We start from the raw sequence: 17113 nt of genomic DNA, 5'->3' as shown, positions 1-17113 counted from the left end.
TAAGGTACTTAATCTGTGATACTGGGGATTCCAAGGAGGACGTACTGGCTGCTGTCTATGTTCAGGGCCCCTGCGGGCCTCCTTTCTCTGTCCTCTTCCACACAAGACAGAGACCAGCTTGGCTCCAGAGTTCGAATAAAGCCACTGTGGCTACATCGCACTCTGTAGAACGCTGGTGTCCCTTCCCTTTTTCCTTTTGCTCTTACTGGGTTTTAAACTCAGGGCTGCGTGTCTGCTAAGCAGATGCTTTACTACGTGAGCCACTCCTCCAGTATTATTTACTTGGGGTCTTGGTGTTTAGCTCAGGGCTATTTTTGCACCCCTATCTCCCCATCTTCAGGATTCATTTAGCTAGGATCACACTGGCATGCTTTCACACCTGGTGTGTTTGTTGAACTATGGTCTGCCTAACTTTTTCTTTGATGACAATCCTCCACCCCTACCTCCTAAGTATCTGCATTACAGATGTGCATCTCTCTGCCTTGATTTCTCTTCCTGCTTCAACATACAAAATGGGGTGTGTTGTGTGTGCTGGTGGTAGTGGGGCCTGAGCTCAGGACTTGAGTGCTGTGAGCTTTTTAGCCCAGGTTGTGCTCTAGTACTTGAACCTCAGCTCTATTTCTGGCCTTTTATAATCGATCTTCAGATCTCAGCCTCCTGACTAGAATTACAAGTGTGAGCCACCAATGCCCCATGTAATAGCCAGACCCAGGTCGGCTGGAACGCTTTGTTGTTATCAACATCTGTGATGAAGGATCATTAAAAAGTCTATGTTGAATTGAAACCCCTTTGTACAACTACTCAGAGATAATAAAATAATTTTAAAACTAAACAAAAGGTTTGTGGCAAATGGCTTAATTTTTTTTTTTTTTGGCCAGTCCTGGGCCTTGGACTCAGGGCCTGAGCACTGTCCCTGGCTTCTTCCCACTCAAGGCTAGCACTCTGCCACGTGAGCCACAGCGCCGCTTCTGGCCGTTTTTTTGTATATGTGGTGCTGGGGAATCGAACCTAGGGCCTCGTGTATCCGAGGCAGGCACTGTTGCCACTAGGCTATATCCCCAGCCCCCAAATGGCTTAATTTTAAGGCCCTATTACATTCAATGTTAAGCCAAAAGAAAACGAGACTAAACATATCATTAAGAAAAAAAATACCTTAAGTAAAGCCCAGGATTTGGAATTTCCTTTCCATGAATTGCTCTGTTATAACTAGAAAAAACAAACTTTCTGGATATAGGTGTAAATATTTAGTATACATCAGTACATTATGTAATTCTCCTAAGAATAATTTTTCAAAAATAGAAGTTATAAAACCATTTGACAGCTTTTCCATGTATTTTAGGCTTTAAATTGAGATAATCAGACACAGGATGAAGGCAGTAATTGCTGGATGAGACACCTGTTTTGTTGGACATGCAAGAAATTTTGATTCAGTGGATAGGAAATTAGAATTGAAATCAGTTGCTCAATTCCAACCAATTTATATGAATCACTTGACCTATAAGCAATGGACCCCACATTTTTTAACGCCGTTGCCAGAAATCTATTTTCCAAATGGGACAACAGATGGCTTTGAACAATACAAATTACAGCAATTCTCAGTCCTGAATGTTTTTCTCTTGCTAAAATTATAAACACAATTGAGAACATCGCTTTCAGATTTTTTTTTTTTGTGGAAAGGGGAAAGAGAAAGACTACACTATTTTCAAAGTGAAAAGCCTGAATTAATATTCTTGTGATTTTTTTAAAAGCATTTGTTAATAATTACTCTATTGACTTGTTTGTGTTTATCAAAAATAAGAACATGACATGCTTCCAACTTGAGCACAACTCAATGGCACTGTAGTGGCCATGGACCGTGTGCATCCTCACAAGAGGGTATGCAGTTCATAAGTGGTGTGGAGTTGGAAATTCTATCATCATAGGAAGATTAGATAAATGGATCCATTATGCTTGGGGTGTACCTTATTGTAAGTGAGTGTGTGTTGGTCCTGGGGCTTGAACTCAGGGTCTGGGGTGCTGTCTCTGAGCTCTTTTGCTCAAGGCTAGCATTCTACCACTTGAGCCACAGCTCCACTTCCTGCCAGGGCTGACTTGGAACCATGCTTTTCAGATCTCAACCTCTTGAGTAGTTAGAATTACAGGCATGAGCCTCCAGTTAGTGAATCCCATTTTAAACCTACATACCTTTATAAACAACGGAAAAATGGCTTTGTTACTTTAAAGACTATCCAGAACACATTCAATAAATGTAACCAATTCTAGTAGAAGCCAGCTAGGTAAGATGTGTAATCATTCAGGTAGAATTACCTAAAGATGCTAGCACTACTTTTGAACAATGACTCATTTTCCTTTTCCTTGATCCAGCTGAGAATGTTTCCATATCCTCTTCCTACTTCCTGCTTTGCAACTCTCAATGCTGTGCAATGGGGTGTGAGCTTCTCTTCTGATCTCCACCCAGCCGCAGCAGTGTGACCTTGAACACGTACGTCCTTAACTATTCTAGGCATCAGTGAGGCCCACATGACACAGTTGTGCAGTTAACATGCAAAATACATGTCAGGGCATAAAAAGTTTAGTACATGACATGGTGGGCTGGGAATAGGGCCTAGTGGCAAGAGTGTTTGCCTCATATACATGAAGCTCTGGATTCGATTCCTCAGCACCACATATATAGAAAAGGCCAGCAGTGGCACTGTGGCTCAAGTGGCAGAATGCTAGCCTTGAGCAAAAAGAAGCCAGGGACAGTGCTCAGGCCCTGAGTTCCAGCTCCAGGATGGGCCAAAAAAAAAAAAGAAAAAAAGAAAAAAGTTTAGTATGTGACAGGCTACAACGGTGATGTCAGTAATTAAAAAAAGAATTTCAAGAATCTGATCAAAATTTCTATTCATTTAATGGCTCTTGTCATATCTTCAACATAGATGTCACCTCAAATGAATTTTAAGTCAAACAGATGCAAAAAGAAAGATGCCTCAAACTTTTAAAATATTTCACTCAGGTATTTCCAATGGAGGGCAAGAATGAATGGTGATCTGCCTACAAACCCACCAGCTTTCCTCTCATCTGATGCGAATTAACAAGGCAATGAGAATTCACTAACCTACCTCATTTGAACTCAATTTCACACTGCATACCACAAAACTATAAGGCCTGAAATTAAAATTCCTCTCAATTTTGGATAATATTGAGTCAAGTTTTGGCTAAAAAAACAAAACAATAAAATGATTGTCATTATTCTAACCAAACTGGTGGTTGGCAGCAATCTATTTCTAATTCCCTAGGATCTAAAAGGCTAACCTAAAGATTAAAACAGATAGTGAACAAACACAGAGTGGTATGTTTTGTAAAGTCTTAAGATGTTGATCAGTGGTTCTGTACCCTCAAAGGAAAGGTGTTGATGAAGTATTTTTACTAGTGTCTATCTAAATGTTTACCACATTTAATAAAGTATCTAGGGAACCACTACTGAGGAACACAAAGTTGTGTATTACATATATATAGCTGTGGTTGTTATGGTTTTTTGTTTGTTTTGAAAATCAGTTGTAGGGCTTGAACTCATGGTCTGGACTTTTTTTTTTGTCCCTGAGCTTTTCTGTTCAAGGCTAGTGCTCTACTACTTGAGCCACAGTACCACTTCCTGGCCTTTTGTGGTTAATTGGATATAAGTCTCACAGACTTCCCTGCTGGGGTTTGCTTTGAACCACATCCTCAGATTTCAATTGCTAGAATTACAGGTGTGAGCTAGCTACCAGTGCCTGGTGGTCATTAGGCTTTAAGAAGAAAGAAAAGAATTACTTACTGCTAAAGCCTGGAGCTCTCTTGTTTCTTCCTCGGCAGCTGAAGCATGATAGGACAGAACCTGTGGCGAGAAGAGATGTGATCATGGATGGAGATGAGGATATCTGGTCTGCAATTCCACGCATACTTGTTGGAGAGGCGACTAGCCTTCTGTGAATGTCATCTCTCTCATTCTGCTTCCATCAACACAGTGAAAACCCCCAGACAAGATTCCACTGCGTGTCTCTGATAAACAAATTCCATCCCTACTTTCAGAGAAAACCATTGTAACTTTCACTCTGACATTGTTGAGACAACTAATACATGATTTACAAGTCACCCCAGAAATAACTATTAGATTGAATTTGGCAGAAAATTTATTTTGAATTCTTCCTTTAAACAACATACTGATTATCTTAACTAAGGTGGGGGTTATATTTAAAATATTTGTAAAATAAATAATTTGTAAAATAAAAAATTTAGAAAGGGGTAACATTGTCCAAAAAGAAATGTACTCTTTACCTGACTTATGTAATTATAACTCCTTTGTACATCACCTTTATACTAACAATTAAAAATAAATATAATATAAATATAATAAAAAATTTTAGGAGTTTTATTTCAACAAAGAAATGTTCTGAGCCTTTCTAAAAAACAATTATGGGATCAGAATTTTCAGAAATAAGGATCCAGAAATCAAAAATGATTCCTGCTTTCTATGGACTTCTTTTCCGTACTTTTCATTTTTTAAGTATGTAGGGGTTGTTTTGGTTATTGTTGGTTTTCATTGTTTTTACAAGTGTCTGCGCAGACAGAGCTCAGATATGGGGAAGAGACAGACCACAGTAGCAGTAGCCATGTTGTGAGCAGAATATTGCTTTCTGAAGAAAAAGCAGAGATCTGACAGGGCAGGCAGTAGCTTGAGTCTTGTTTGGGTGCTGTGAGCTTTGAAAAGTTTCTAGAAGATTCTCAGGGTTGGTTTTATCAGTTCTTTGCATAATGAGAAGGGTCTCATCATGCAAATCCGATGATTTTTGTAAGGACAAAAATGCTATAGCAGCATACTCACAAGGAGGGGGAGCAAAACCAGAGTGTGGGCTGGGGAGTCCTCCAAGTCTCCCCTCTGGCCTCCAGTGGGACCCTCTGCTTGGCCATGGCCCTCTCACCTCCAGTGTGACCCTCTGCTTGGCCATTGCCCTCTCACCTCCAGTGTGACCATCTGCTTGGCCATGGCCCGCTCCACAGCTTCATACATCTGGGTGTTCTGGATCCCCAAGCCGCAAAAGATGACAAAAGCTTCTAGAAACTGCTCATCGTTCCGGTTAAAAGGTTTCACCTTGCCAGTATTCTCCTCCACCTTATTAACAAGCTGGCAAACCCCTAGGACAACCCAAGAATTGAAGAAGAGATAAATGGTCACAGCTCTAATTGGCTGGAACAACTGCATTCAAGGAGTGCCTTAACAAGGCTCTCCCAGCTCTGCCTGGCATCTCCAAATAATCAAATGGCCTCCACACACAGAAGCCGGGTAATGAAGTAATTGAAACATAAGTAGTTTCACAGAGTCCTAAATGTACATTGCTGGTATTCAGAAAGAAAATCCTAGAGTGCCATTTCCCTTCAGACTGCATTGTGAATTTTAGATTAGCTGAGTCCCCAAAGACAATTTGTCCTTTGGAAACTAATTGAATTTTTGTTCACGTGCCAAGAGTACAATTTCGATGCACATCAGAATTTTGGGTCACACAGATTTGCCTTTCCTTGTTGAGAAATCAGCAGTGAAAAACAACAAAAAAATAATAAAGGCAATTCCAAACACAATGGAATACAGAAGGCAAGCAATCCATATGAGAAGCCTCAAAGCTTATATAACACAAGCATGTGAAAGAATCAGACCTACAGACAACTCTGGAGTCTGTGGAGACATAAAATAATTGATTTTAGAAACGAAAGCAGATGGAATTGCTGAAGAATATCCTAACCTCCCATGGCCTGGCCTCTTTTGGAGAATCAAGTGTATAGTTGGGCAAGCAAGAATGGAGGTTACACGAATGTTTGGATAAATCTTTTTTTTTGCCAGTCCTGGGGCTTGAACTCAGATCCTGAGCACTGTCCCTGGCTTCTTTCTGCTCAAGACTAGCACTCTACCACTTGAGCCACAGCGCCACTTCTGACTTTTTTCTGTTTATGTAGTGCAGAGGAATCGAACCCAGGGCTTCATGCATGCTAGGCATTCTACCACTAAGCCACATTTCCAGCCCCTGGATAAATCTTTATTGAACTGGTGGCTCTGTGAAATTCTGAGCCCCGTGGTATCTCCATGAGGAATTTGGATAAAGTCTACATTTGGGAGAAAATGGTTTGCTAAAGTTTTTAATCTTTCTCTCTCTCAATAAAACATTCTTGCTCCATATGCCCACCAAAGGACAGGCATTGTGCTAGTAAGCAGTTTATAGACAGAAGTTCTCTAGTGACCACTGCGTATCTGGTGAGAGAGATGTGTCTATCTTCACAAACAAGGTAACTATTCTTTTTTTATGCCAGTCCAAGGGCTTGAACTCAGGGCTGGGTGCTATCCTTGAGCTACTCTTGCTCCAGGCTAGCCACTCTGCCACTTCAGCCACAGAACTCCACTTCCAGTTTTTTTTGGGATGGTTTATTAGAGATAAAAAGTCTCTTGGACTTTCCTGCCCAGGTGGCTTTGAACCTTGATCCTCAGATCTCAGCTTCCTGAGAAGCTTGGATTCTAGGCCTGAGTCACCAGCACACAATCTGCATGTACAGGTTAAAAATTCAACCCCACGGGGCTGGGGATATGGCCTAGTGGCAAGAGTGCTTGCCTCGTATACATGAGGCCCTAGGTTCGATTCCCCAGCACCACATATATAGAAAATGGCCAGAAGTGGCGCTGTGGCTCAAGTGGCAGAGTGCTAGCCTTGAGCAAGAAGAAGCCAGGGACAGTGCTCAGGCCCTGAGTCCAAGCCCCAGGACTGGCCGGAAAAAAAAAAAAAAAAAAATCAACCCCAACCTCCAACCTGGTCCTGAGAAGTTCCGAGTCCCTGCTCTTTAAGGGCCACATGGCTGTGTCCTGTGTGGCTCTAATGACATCTTGCTTGTCCATAGTGTGGCTTCCCTGCTGCCCCGCCCGTCTTCCAGGTGTGCCCCCACCTCCTAGGCGAGGTTGCCCTTCTCTGCTTTATACTCCCTTTTTTGTGCCAGTACTGGGGCTTGAACTCAGGGCCTCAGGCTCTCACTTGACTTTTTTACTTGACTAGACAGCTCTACCACTTTAGCATCAGTTCCATTTCCAGCTTATTTTTAAATTTTATTGATAAGGTGATGTACAGAGAGGGTATAGTTACATAATAAGGTAGTGAGCTCAGGATCTGAGTTAAAGCCCCAGGACTGGCCAAAAAAAAAAAAAAAAAAGATTTATCCAAACATTCGTGTAACCTCCATTCTTGCTTGCCCAACTATACACTTGATTCTCCAAAAGAGGCCAGGCCATGGGAGGTTAGGATATTCTTCAGCAATTTCCAGCTTTTGGCTACTTAATTGGAGGTAAGAGTCCCATGGTCTTTCCTGACATGATTGACTCTGAACTGTGATCCTCATATATCAACCTCCTGATTAGCTGGGATTACAGTTATGAACCACCAATACCTGGCCCTCTTTTCTTTGCCCCTTTAAGCATTTGGAATTTTACTTTTATTTTTTTTAATTTACACAATGGAATTTTACTTGTTTTTCTTCCCAGACTGTAAGTATTTTGGAATTAGCAATTTAAATGTTTGGGTTTTTTTTTTTTTTGCTTCCAGTTCTATTTCCTCAGTTAATGAACTTCCTGGTAAACAGCAGGAACTCAAAAAGAAAAAAAAAATGAGCTAGTGAAAAAAAAAAATCAGGACTGCCACTCTGACTCAAACTACTTTCCCATGGAGATTACAGTCTTCTTCCTATTTTTCCTGGAACACAGAAGACTTTTAGGCAGTCTGTAATGACACATGACTACATATTAATCTCTTATCACCACTGGCATGCACTCTTCCTTCATTTAAAAAACGATGAAATGGTCTGGACTGGACTTTTTGCTGTTCATTTTAAAATGTTTGTCTACTTTAGAGAGTAAAGCCATCTCCTGCATTTTCCCTCTGCATTAGTGCTGCAGGGACTATTTTTCTTTTGCCATTCCATCATCAAGGAACATTTCAAAGACAACGAAATGAAACTGGACATTGCAAAGAACATTCATGCACTCATGAGCAGTCGACATTCATTATCTCAAAAACGCATATCCCAGGACAGTTGAAGACAAGGGTTATGCCCTTTAACCTTTGCGAATCTCCAGTTAGAACCACAGAACTGTTTATATAGGCATCTGGCTATCTCCCAAATCCCATGTTCTGGAGGCTGTGATATTCATGCTGTTCTTCTCATACCACTGTGGATCTGCCTTTCCATTTTCACTCAAGTTATCTGGCTTCTACACGTGGGCCACTTTGCATAAACAAGTCTCTTAAAATTGCTTCATTAGAGTTCTCGCACGTCTAGCAAGACAAGTAGAACAGGTGCTGGGCTGTGAGTTTCAGGCAGTTTGCTAGTTAACTATGTCTCTAGTCTGCCTCAGTTGTAACTGGTGAGTGACCACATGACGAGTTATTAGGTGGGTCACTCAGGCCTGTAATCCTAGCTACTCAGGAGGCAGAGATCTGAGGATCACACTTCAAAGCTAGCCCAAGCAGGAAAGTCCATGAAACTCTTATCTCCAATTAATCACTCAAAAAACCAAAAGTAGAGCTGTGGATCAAGTGGTAGAGTGCCAGCCTTAAGCAAAAAAACAAAAAACAACAAACAAACAAAAAAAACATAGGGACAACACACACTCACACACACAAATAAAAAAGACAGAGATGAACGAAATTGCAATAGTCATAATAATACAAATATTTTTTCCTTCTTTCTTGGAGTATATAAAATGGTATCTTGGGGCTAGGAATATGGCCGAGTGGCAAGAGTGCTTGCCTCATATACATGAAGCCCTGTGTTCAATTCCTCAGCACCGCATATACAGAAAAGGCCAAAAGTGGCGCTGTGGCTCAAGTGGAACAGTGTTAGCCTTGAGCAAAATGAAGCCAGGGAGAGTGCTCAGGCCTTGAGTCCAAGCCCCAGGACCGGCAAAAAACAAACGAAAAAATAAAGAAAGTAAAATGGTATCTTTCAACAAACAGAATTTACTTATAAAGCAATGAACTATACCTTACTATATACAATAACACAATTGTTTGGGTCTGTACTTGCTTTTTTATTTTTTTGGTATAAAATAACCTTTATTTTATAATTTATATCTATAGAACGTAACGGTTTTCTTTAGAACAAGAAAATTTACAAATGACAGGTATTGCTTCTTTTGTCAAAGATGTCTTCAAGCAAGTGGTCACTTCTATTTAGTATGGTGGTAAACAGTAGATACTAATCTTTGCTGTTTTCTTTTTAAATCAATAAAAAATATACACACCTACTTTTAATGATGTTATTTTGATTTCACTTTAAATTCAGACAGGATAATTCAATATCTGCTAACTAACTCTGTATCCTGTAAAATACACACTTATTTTTTAACATGGTTTAGGCATAACCATACAAGTTTATAAATGTTTATCGCTTCTCCCAACTGAAAAAGATAAATACTAAAATTGCTAGAAACCTTTTCCAGAAGAGTTGATATTTTAGAAAACAGATGCTTAATCAATTAGAAAGTATCAGCCGGGCACTAGTAGCTCACACCTGTAATCCTAGCTACTCAGGAGGTTGAGAGTCATGGTTCGAAGCCAGCCTGGACAGGAAAGTCCAAGTCCTCCAATAAATCCTGGAGAAAGCAGGAAGTGGTGCTGTGGCTCAAGTGGTAGAGCACTTCTCTTGAGTAGAGAGGCTCAGGGACAGCGCCCAGGCTCTGAGTTCAAGCCTGGAGACTGGCAAAAAAAAAAAAATCACTTGTCCAAGATTTTAAGTTGCTGAGTACAATTTATCATTTTCTCTCAGAGATAGTAAAAATTGCCAGCTATTTATGTCTTGTTACTATGATAGATGAGATTTTTTTGCATTATTATATTTAATACATTTATATTGGCATACATTAAGCTATTTTTCCTTAAAAACTTGATAACCAAGCATTTCAGCCAAGTCTCTTGGGGTTTTCCATGAAACAATCAGGTCATATGTTAGTTTATTTTCTCCATTTCTCTATTTCTCTCCATTTCATCATCTCTTCTGTAGTTTGGTTAGAATTTCCTTTGAGTAAAAGTTTTCTTAAATCCCTTTACATACAACTTTCTCAATGACTTCTAAGGAAAAAAAGTCAACTCTCTAATTAGTATTGGTTGCCATTTTCTTTATTATTATTATTATTACTATTATTTCTTTCTGTAGAACTAAGACTAAACCCTGGTTCTCCAACATGCAAGGCATGGTTTACATATGCAGGATAGGCTATTGCTAAGTTTTTCACACTGGCCTTGAACTTGGAATCATTCTGCCTTAGCTTCCCCAGTTGCTGAGCCACAGAGGTGTGTGCCTTACACCCAGCTGATGGGAAAGGTGAAAATATCACATAAAATGGAACCAGGTAACTTAAGGGGATGGGCAGGGTTGGGAGAGGTCGGAGAGAATGTATGAAGAGGTGACATTAATCAGGATGCATTGTACTTCTCCCAAACCAACATGAAGAATTGAAAACCCCACATACAAATGCTTAAGGATAATTTAAAAAAAATAAAGAAAATATAATGTGAATGAGGGAATTGGGATAGAAACAATTTAGAACAGATAATCAGAAACAAGTACCTATTTCTCTGTCAGATACAGTGTTGTTTGATTCTACCTTTTGAGTACTAAACTATTTAAGTGGAGGCGTTTCAAATATGCTATCTGGGATTTCTGGGTTCCTGAGACTAATATCTTCAAAATGTGCCCTGGACTTAATATGGAAAATAGACATCAAAATTTCTGGTGAATACGAAATGGGAAAATGGCCTATTTAGCTTGATAAATGGAGGGAGAGACATGATTAAAATAAATTAATGCTGACTGCAAACCATTTCTCCTTGATAGAATTGGAAGCAAAGTCATGGAAACAATGTGGCAGGCAGAGGCAAGATAACATGTGTTGAAATGAAACAACAGCCTAGGGAATAAATTAGATGATCCAACAGGCCTTGTACTGGTCTAATAGCTATAATTTCATCTAAATGTCAGTAATGAGAAAAAATGAGGAGGAAGGAAGAAGATTACAAAAAACACATGGGCTTGGCCCTCTTTCTCACATGGGGATTCTCTATTAGAATTACATAATGGTGGAATCTTCTCTGTGACATGCCAGACAAATTATCCACAACTATGATATTTTCCATGCTGAATTGTAAGTATGTGAGGATAGCCCAGAGTTCAAACTCCTAGTTTTGTCACACAGATAAAACAGTAGGGGAACAACGGAAAATTTCCTGCTCATATTTGAATTCAATTTAAGCACCTCCTCCACCCTTCACTCCCACCATGGAGATAACTTGTTTTTGTTTTGTTATTTACAGAGTGTATGTGTGTGTGTGGGGGGGGTATTAAGGCTTGAACTCAGGACCTGGGTTCTGGTTCCTGAGCTTTTTCACTCAATGCTGGGGCTCTACCACTTAAGTCACAGCTCCACTTCTGGCTTTTTGCTGGTCACTTGGAGATAAGTCTCCCAGACATTCCTACCCAGAGTGGTTTCAAACCACGATCCTCAGATCTCAGCCTACTGAATAACAAGCATTCCAGGCAAGGAACCATCTGCATCTGGACTTTTTGTCCTTTATCCCAAAATCATTGGCTTACTTTTGGCTCTGTTATCAAGCAGGGGTGACACAAAATGTATGCACAGAGAAATAAAATTATTTCAAACATTCTATATTTTATTTATGTATTACTTTTTGCAGTGGTAGAAATGGATCCTAGGACTTTGTGCATGCTAGACAAATGCTCTACCACTGGGCTACATCCTTAGCCCCAAACATTATTTTATTTTTGTTGCTCACTTGTTTTAAACCCTAAGAGGTCTATATAATGTGAATTTTGAGATGTGAAAGGTTATTGAATTCACCCCACATGGTGTGTAATGTGCCCACAATGATTTCCATTGATTAAGGGGAGTAAAGCCAGCAGCATGCTGGGAATCTCCTCACGGTCAGGGGTGGGGGGCTCCTTGTATTTCTCCCCACCACTCTCATTTACCACAGATGCAAAGCAACAGATGAACGCTCAGTGCATCACTCCCCTTCCCCCATCACTGTCCATTCCCTGTGAGACTGCAAAGAGACTTGCCTACTGTAGTAAGCTGCCATCTGTCCTCCTCCTTAGTACAGCTTACTAGCAAAGAACACAGCTGGAATTCAAGTTCTGATGTCAAAGGCAGCTTGTAGTCAATCTTTGCACATTCACATGACAATGTGTATTAAAAAGTATGACCTCATTTAGCTTTTACCTTGACCCCCCCCAGGTTATAAAATGGTTATAATGTAACAATGGTTTGATAACACATTGGTCTACAGGCTCTGCAGGTTTTTCTTTTTTTTTTTTTTTTTTTTGCCAGTCTTGGGGCTTGGACTCAGGGCCTGAGCACTGTCCCTGGCTTCTTTTTGCTCAAGGCTAGCATTCTGCCACTTGAACCACAGCGCCGCTTCTGGCCATTTTCTGTATATGTGATGCTGGGGAATCGAACCCAGGGCCTCATGTATATGAGGCAGGCACTCTTGCCACTAGGCCATATCCCCAGCCCCTGCAGGTTTTTCTTAATGCTATGATCATCTCATCAGTGGTCATCTTTTTTTTTTTTTTTTTTTTTTTTTTTTTTGCCAGTCCTGGGCCTTGGACTCAGGGCCTGAGCACTGTCCCTGGCTTCTTCCCGCTCAAGGCTAGCTAGCACTCTGCCACTTGAGCCACAGCGCCGCTTCTGGCCGTTTTCTGTATATGTGGTGCTGGGGAATCGAACCTAGGGCCTCGTGTATCCGAGGCAGGCACTCTTGCCACTAGGCCATATCCCCAGCCCTCAGTGGTCATCTTTTAAGGAGAGCTTACGCATTCATTAGCCTCTATTATTTTATGGGCTCTGGAAAAAAGTATGGTTGTCCAAACAGGCTGGCAGGAATGGACATGCAAGCTTCTCCAGTGCCTTTAATATGCAACTCATCAAGGACAGTATCTGACCTTGGGTAGGCTCAAGGTCAAAGTGGATAAATATGCTGAGGACCAATCTGGAGAATGACAGGACCTTCATAATCAGAATAGTCTTCATGTACAACAAGAATCAGGTCTGCCCCAGGAACAAGAGTATATGTTCCTCCAGCTCCAGGCTGCTGCCTCAGATTTAGTTCACTGATTTACAATAGGAAGCAGCTGTCGAAGCAACCACACTGTCTGAGAGAACACGGATGGTGTGTTCTCTTCCTATGAGTGATTCTATGTTGGAAGTCTGATTGGTTGACCTGGAATCAGGAGAAGGAAGATTCATGCAAAGTTCAAGGGCATTAAGCTGCCCTGGCCATCTCTCAGTAAAGATGAATCCTAGCCAAGGAACGAGGTGTTGATATAGTATTGATTACACTCAACTGTGTCTGTATCTCCCCAAGATGGGCGCATCACAGGGTCAGAATATGCCACACACGGAAGCAACTCTCTCCATCCATCTGTACATTAGGTGCAAAAGAGCCCTGCTCCCAGGACAGGGTTTCGAGAGGCACTTTCAACATTTGTGGATCTTTTTGTTTGTTTTTATGAACAATGCTGCCATTCCCTTATTCAGGCCTGATACTCTCCTTTGAAAAAAAAAGAGTGACTTTTTACAACCTGAAGAAATTGCATGCGTGTGTGTGTGTGTGTGTGTGTGTGTGTGTGTGTGTGTGTGTGAGTGTGTGTGTGCTGGTTGGTCCTGGGGCTTGAACTCAGGACCTAGGCACTGTCCGATGCTTTTTAGTTCAAGGCTGGTGCTCTACCACTTGAACCACAGTTCCACTTCAGGCTTTCTGGTGGTTAATTGGAGATAAGAGTCTCACAGACTTTCTTGCTTGTGCTGGTGCTGGCTTTGAACCATGATCCTCAGATCTCAGTCTCCTGATTAGTTAGGATTATAGGTGTGAGCCACAGGCACCTGGCTAACAAGATTTTTCTTTCTTTCTTTTTTGCCAGTCCTGGGGGCTCTCAGGACTTGTTCCTGGGCTTCTTTTGCACAAGGCTAGCACTTTACCACTTGAGCCACAGCACCACTTCCAGCTTTTTCTGTTTATGTGGTGCTGAGGAATCGAACCCAAGGCTTTGGGCATGCTAGGCAAGCACTCTACTGCTAAGCCACATTCCCAGCCCTAACCTGAAGATTTTTAAGGAAATTTTATGTTTCTAAGCATGGTTCCATTAGGGTTTTAGGGTCTTAATTTTAAAGTGTTTTTTTTTTTTTTTTTTTTTGTTTGTCTGGGAGCCTGCAGGGCTGGGTGCTGTCTCTGAGCTCTTTCGCTGGAGGCTAGCACTCTACCACTTTGAGCCATAGCTCCACTTCAGGTTTTCTGGTGGTTAATTGGAATCGCATGGACTTAACTTTCCAGATTGTCTCTGAACTTTGATTCTCAGATCTCAGCTTCTTGAATAGTTAGGATTACAGGCGTGAGCCACCACTGCCCAGCTTAAAAAGCTTAATCTTAGGAAGGAATTTATACTTCCTTTCTCTTAAGGTCTTGGGAAATTATTAAAATTAAGCCCATTTCCTCAATGTCAAAGATGAAGAAATAGCCTATCAAGCCACATGTCTCTTGCTTTGCTCCTCATATAGCCTATAATAGCAAGAAATAAAAATGTTGGCAATATAAAACATCATTCCATTTTTTTCAGGAATGCCTTCGTCCCCTATTATTGAAGCAGAGGTTTTTCTATAACCTTCACAGAATATAAGAGTTATAGGGTGGTGATTTCCTTTCTGCTTGCTGCTTTATCCCATGCCTAAAACAGTACTCAGTAATTACTTATTGAATAAATATGTAAATATAACCTACAATCTGAACTTTCTCTTGAAGCCAATGAAGAGCAGTAAGTAAGGCTCTAAGAAAATACACATTAACATCTAGATATCACTCACTCGGTCTCCAAACTTTCAAGGACACCACTGGGAAGAAATGCTGATGATACTGGGTTATAATGATTGAAAAAATACATGACAATAAAATATCAGACACAAATGCCTATTAGCATTTATCAACATAAAATAATTTCCAAATTCTTTTATCACTCCTATTTTTCTCTTCTTTTTGTTTCCTGGACATTTGATTGTTTAAATGTATCCTTAAGAGAACGAAAGAAGCATATGGAAATATGATTTTGAAAATGACTGCATGGAAAAGCTTTACCTATGACTTTATTCTTCTTTCCATTTTTTATAGGTGTGCAAAGCAAACTTCGAATGCACTGCTGGTTCACACTTCCTGTGGTTTCATTCTAAACAAAAACAAAACAAACAGTACAGTGATAAAGATAGATATTTTCCCCATTAGATGTCATATTACTGGTATAGAATATTTGAAATCACAAATATATTGATTGTGAGCTGGTACAGTGACTTGCAGTAGCTTGAAGTGGCTTTTGCTCAGCTTTTTCGCCCATAGTGCTCAACCGCTTGGAGCCACACACCAACTTCCGGTGAACTTGAGATAAGAGTCTCACTAACTTTTCTACCCTGGCAGGCTTCAAACCCAGATGCTCAGATCTCAGCCTCCTGAGTAACTAAGCTTACAGGCATGAACCACTAAAGCCTGGCTATGTTCATCTTTTATAAGCTGGAGACAAAATTCCAAGAGCAAAAATGTACAAATGAGAATGAAATTTGCAGAAGTAATAAAAAGCAGTAAGGTTTACCAAAAATTGTGATATATGTATAGTCACTGCAACATTCTTACTTTTCCCTGTAATAAATTCAAGTCTTTTATCAAGTGTAGGTGACTATGTCTTAAAGTCTGCCTGGGGACATGATGGTAAGTGCCTTTAGTCCCAACTACTCGCAGCAAAATACCAGAGTAGCTTAAAAAAATAATATTTCAGTAAGTGTGATAGATCACTAAAAAAGCTAAAAAAAAAACCCCAAAAACATTTTAGGATTTTTCTTTAAACTTTTTAAGTATTAAGTAAAATATTTCTTTGATATATCTGCCATACTAATAAAGTAGGCATCTCCATGTAGAAAAACATGCCAATTCTGAAAGTACTGTATGTATCATGCAGGAAACTATATACCAACCTGTCGTGTGTGTGTGTGTGTGTGTGTGTGTGTGTGTGTGTGTGTGTGTGTGTGTACATGCACCAGACCTGGATGTTATCCCTGAGTTTTTGCACTTAAGGTCGGCACTCAACCACTTGAGCCACAGCTCTACCTCTGGCTTTTAACTGGAGTTAAACTGGAGTTACTCTGGTAGTTAACTGGAGATGAGTCTCACAGACTTGCATGCTTGGGCTGGCTTTGAACTACAATCTTCAGGTCTCAGCCTCCTGAGTGGTTACGAGTACAGGTATGAGCTACTGTGCCTGGCTGTTTTTTCTTCTGGTCAATCTTTATATACTACCCATAGTACTAAAGCTTAAATAAAATAACCCAGATGTGCAAGTCAAAGAATCAGGGCTGATGTGTCAAAGATCAAAGTTATTTTTGTTGTTGTTTTTTTCTGAAGCAAAATGAGAAAATATACTAGAATTCAGTTTTCAAGGTCTGAAGAGCAGAATCTCATTGTCTGCAGTCAGGCAAAATGGATGTGCACTTTCCCACATAACTATCTATGGTAGACTGGCAATGAAATAAACTCAAACTAAAAGGTGTTTCATTTTGCAGATAAATTCAAGAACTTCAGCAGCATGCTCTAAGAGGCACCATTGACAATAGGTAGGTAATAGTTACTTCAAAATGAATCTACAGAAGTTCATTAGTACACACACAGACAATGCATGAACTTAACTAAAAGGAAGTCCAGAGAAAAATCCCTAAACACAGCTCCCAATGGAATGTAAAGAGCTATTTTATTCTCCTCTGTCACTTAGGGCAGGCTCAGAACTAGCAGGCTTCCTGCTGGAGAACAGCTGTAATGAGAGCTCTGCAGGGGGACACAGCCTCCCACCTTCCAGCCTCCAGCTGGGTTACTTACTGTCCAGGGAAAGCGCATATCCTTGCTGACATCTGGGATGTTAAGTGGTTCCATAGTGTTTTTGACATATTGTGCATACATATAATTGATTTTGCTTGCATCCCGCTCCCTGTCGAGGGGGGAAAACAGATATGAGTCCCTTCTGT

General features: G+C 40.5%; 1 protein-coding gene across 3 annotated transcripts in view; it reads right to left on the bottom strand.

The window, feature by feature from the left end:
* Pde5a (phosphodiesterase 5A) overlaps positions 1–17113 on the bottom strand; it is a 132719-nt gene that overhangs the window by 39193 nt on the left and 76413 nt on the right. For all 3 annotated transcript variants that reach the window (XM_048333439.1, XM_048333441.1, XM_048333440.1), the window contains exons 8-11: positions 16968–17076; positions 15189–15276; positions 4979–5154; positions 3797–3856 (exon numbers count right to left, since the gene is read on the bottom strand). In XM_048333439.1, coding sequence (XP_048189396.1) covers positions 3797–3856; positions 4979–5154; positions 15189–15276; positions 16968–17076 — 433 coding nt within the window. The remainder of the gene's footprint in view (positions 1–3796; positions 3857–4978; positions 5155–15188; positions 15277–16967; positions 17077–17113) is intronic.

Source organism: Perognathus longimembris, chromosome 24, assembly GCF_023159225.1.
Source record: "Perognathus longimembris pacificus isolate PPM17 chromosome 24, ASM2315922v1, whole genome shotgun sequence".
In the NCBI taxonomy this organism is placed as follows: domain Eukaryota; kingdom Metazoa; phylum Chordata; class Mammalia; order Rodentia; family Heteromyidae; genus Perognathus; species Perognathus longimembris.
This window is presented reverse-complemented; position numbering and strand designations above follow the sequence as displayed.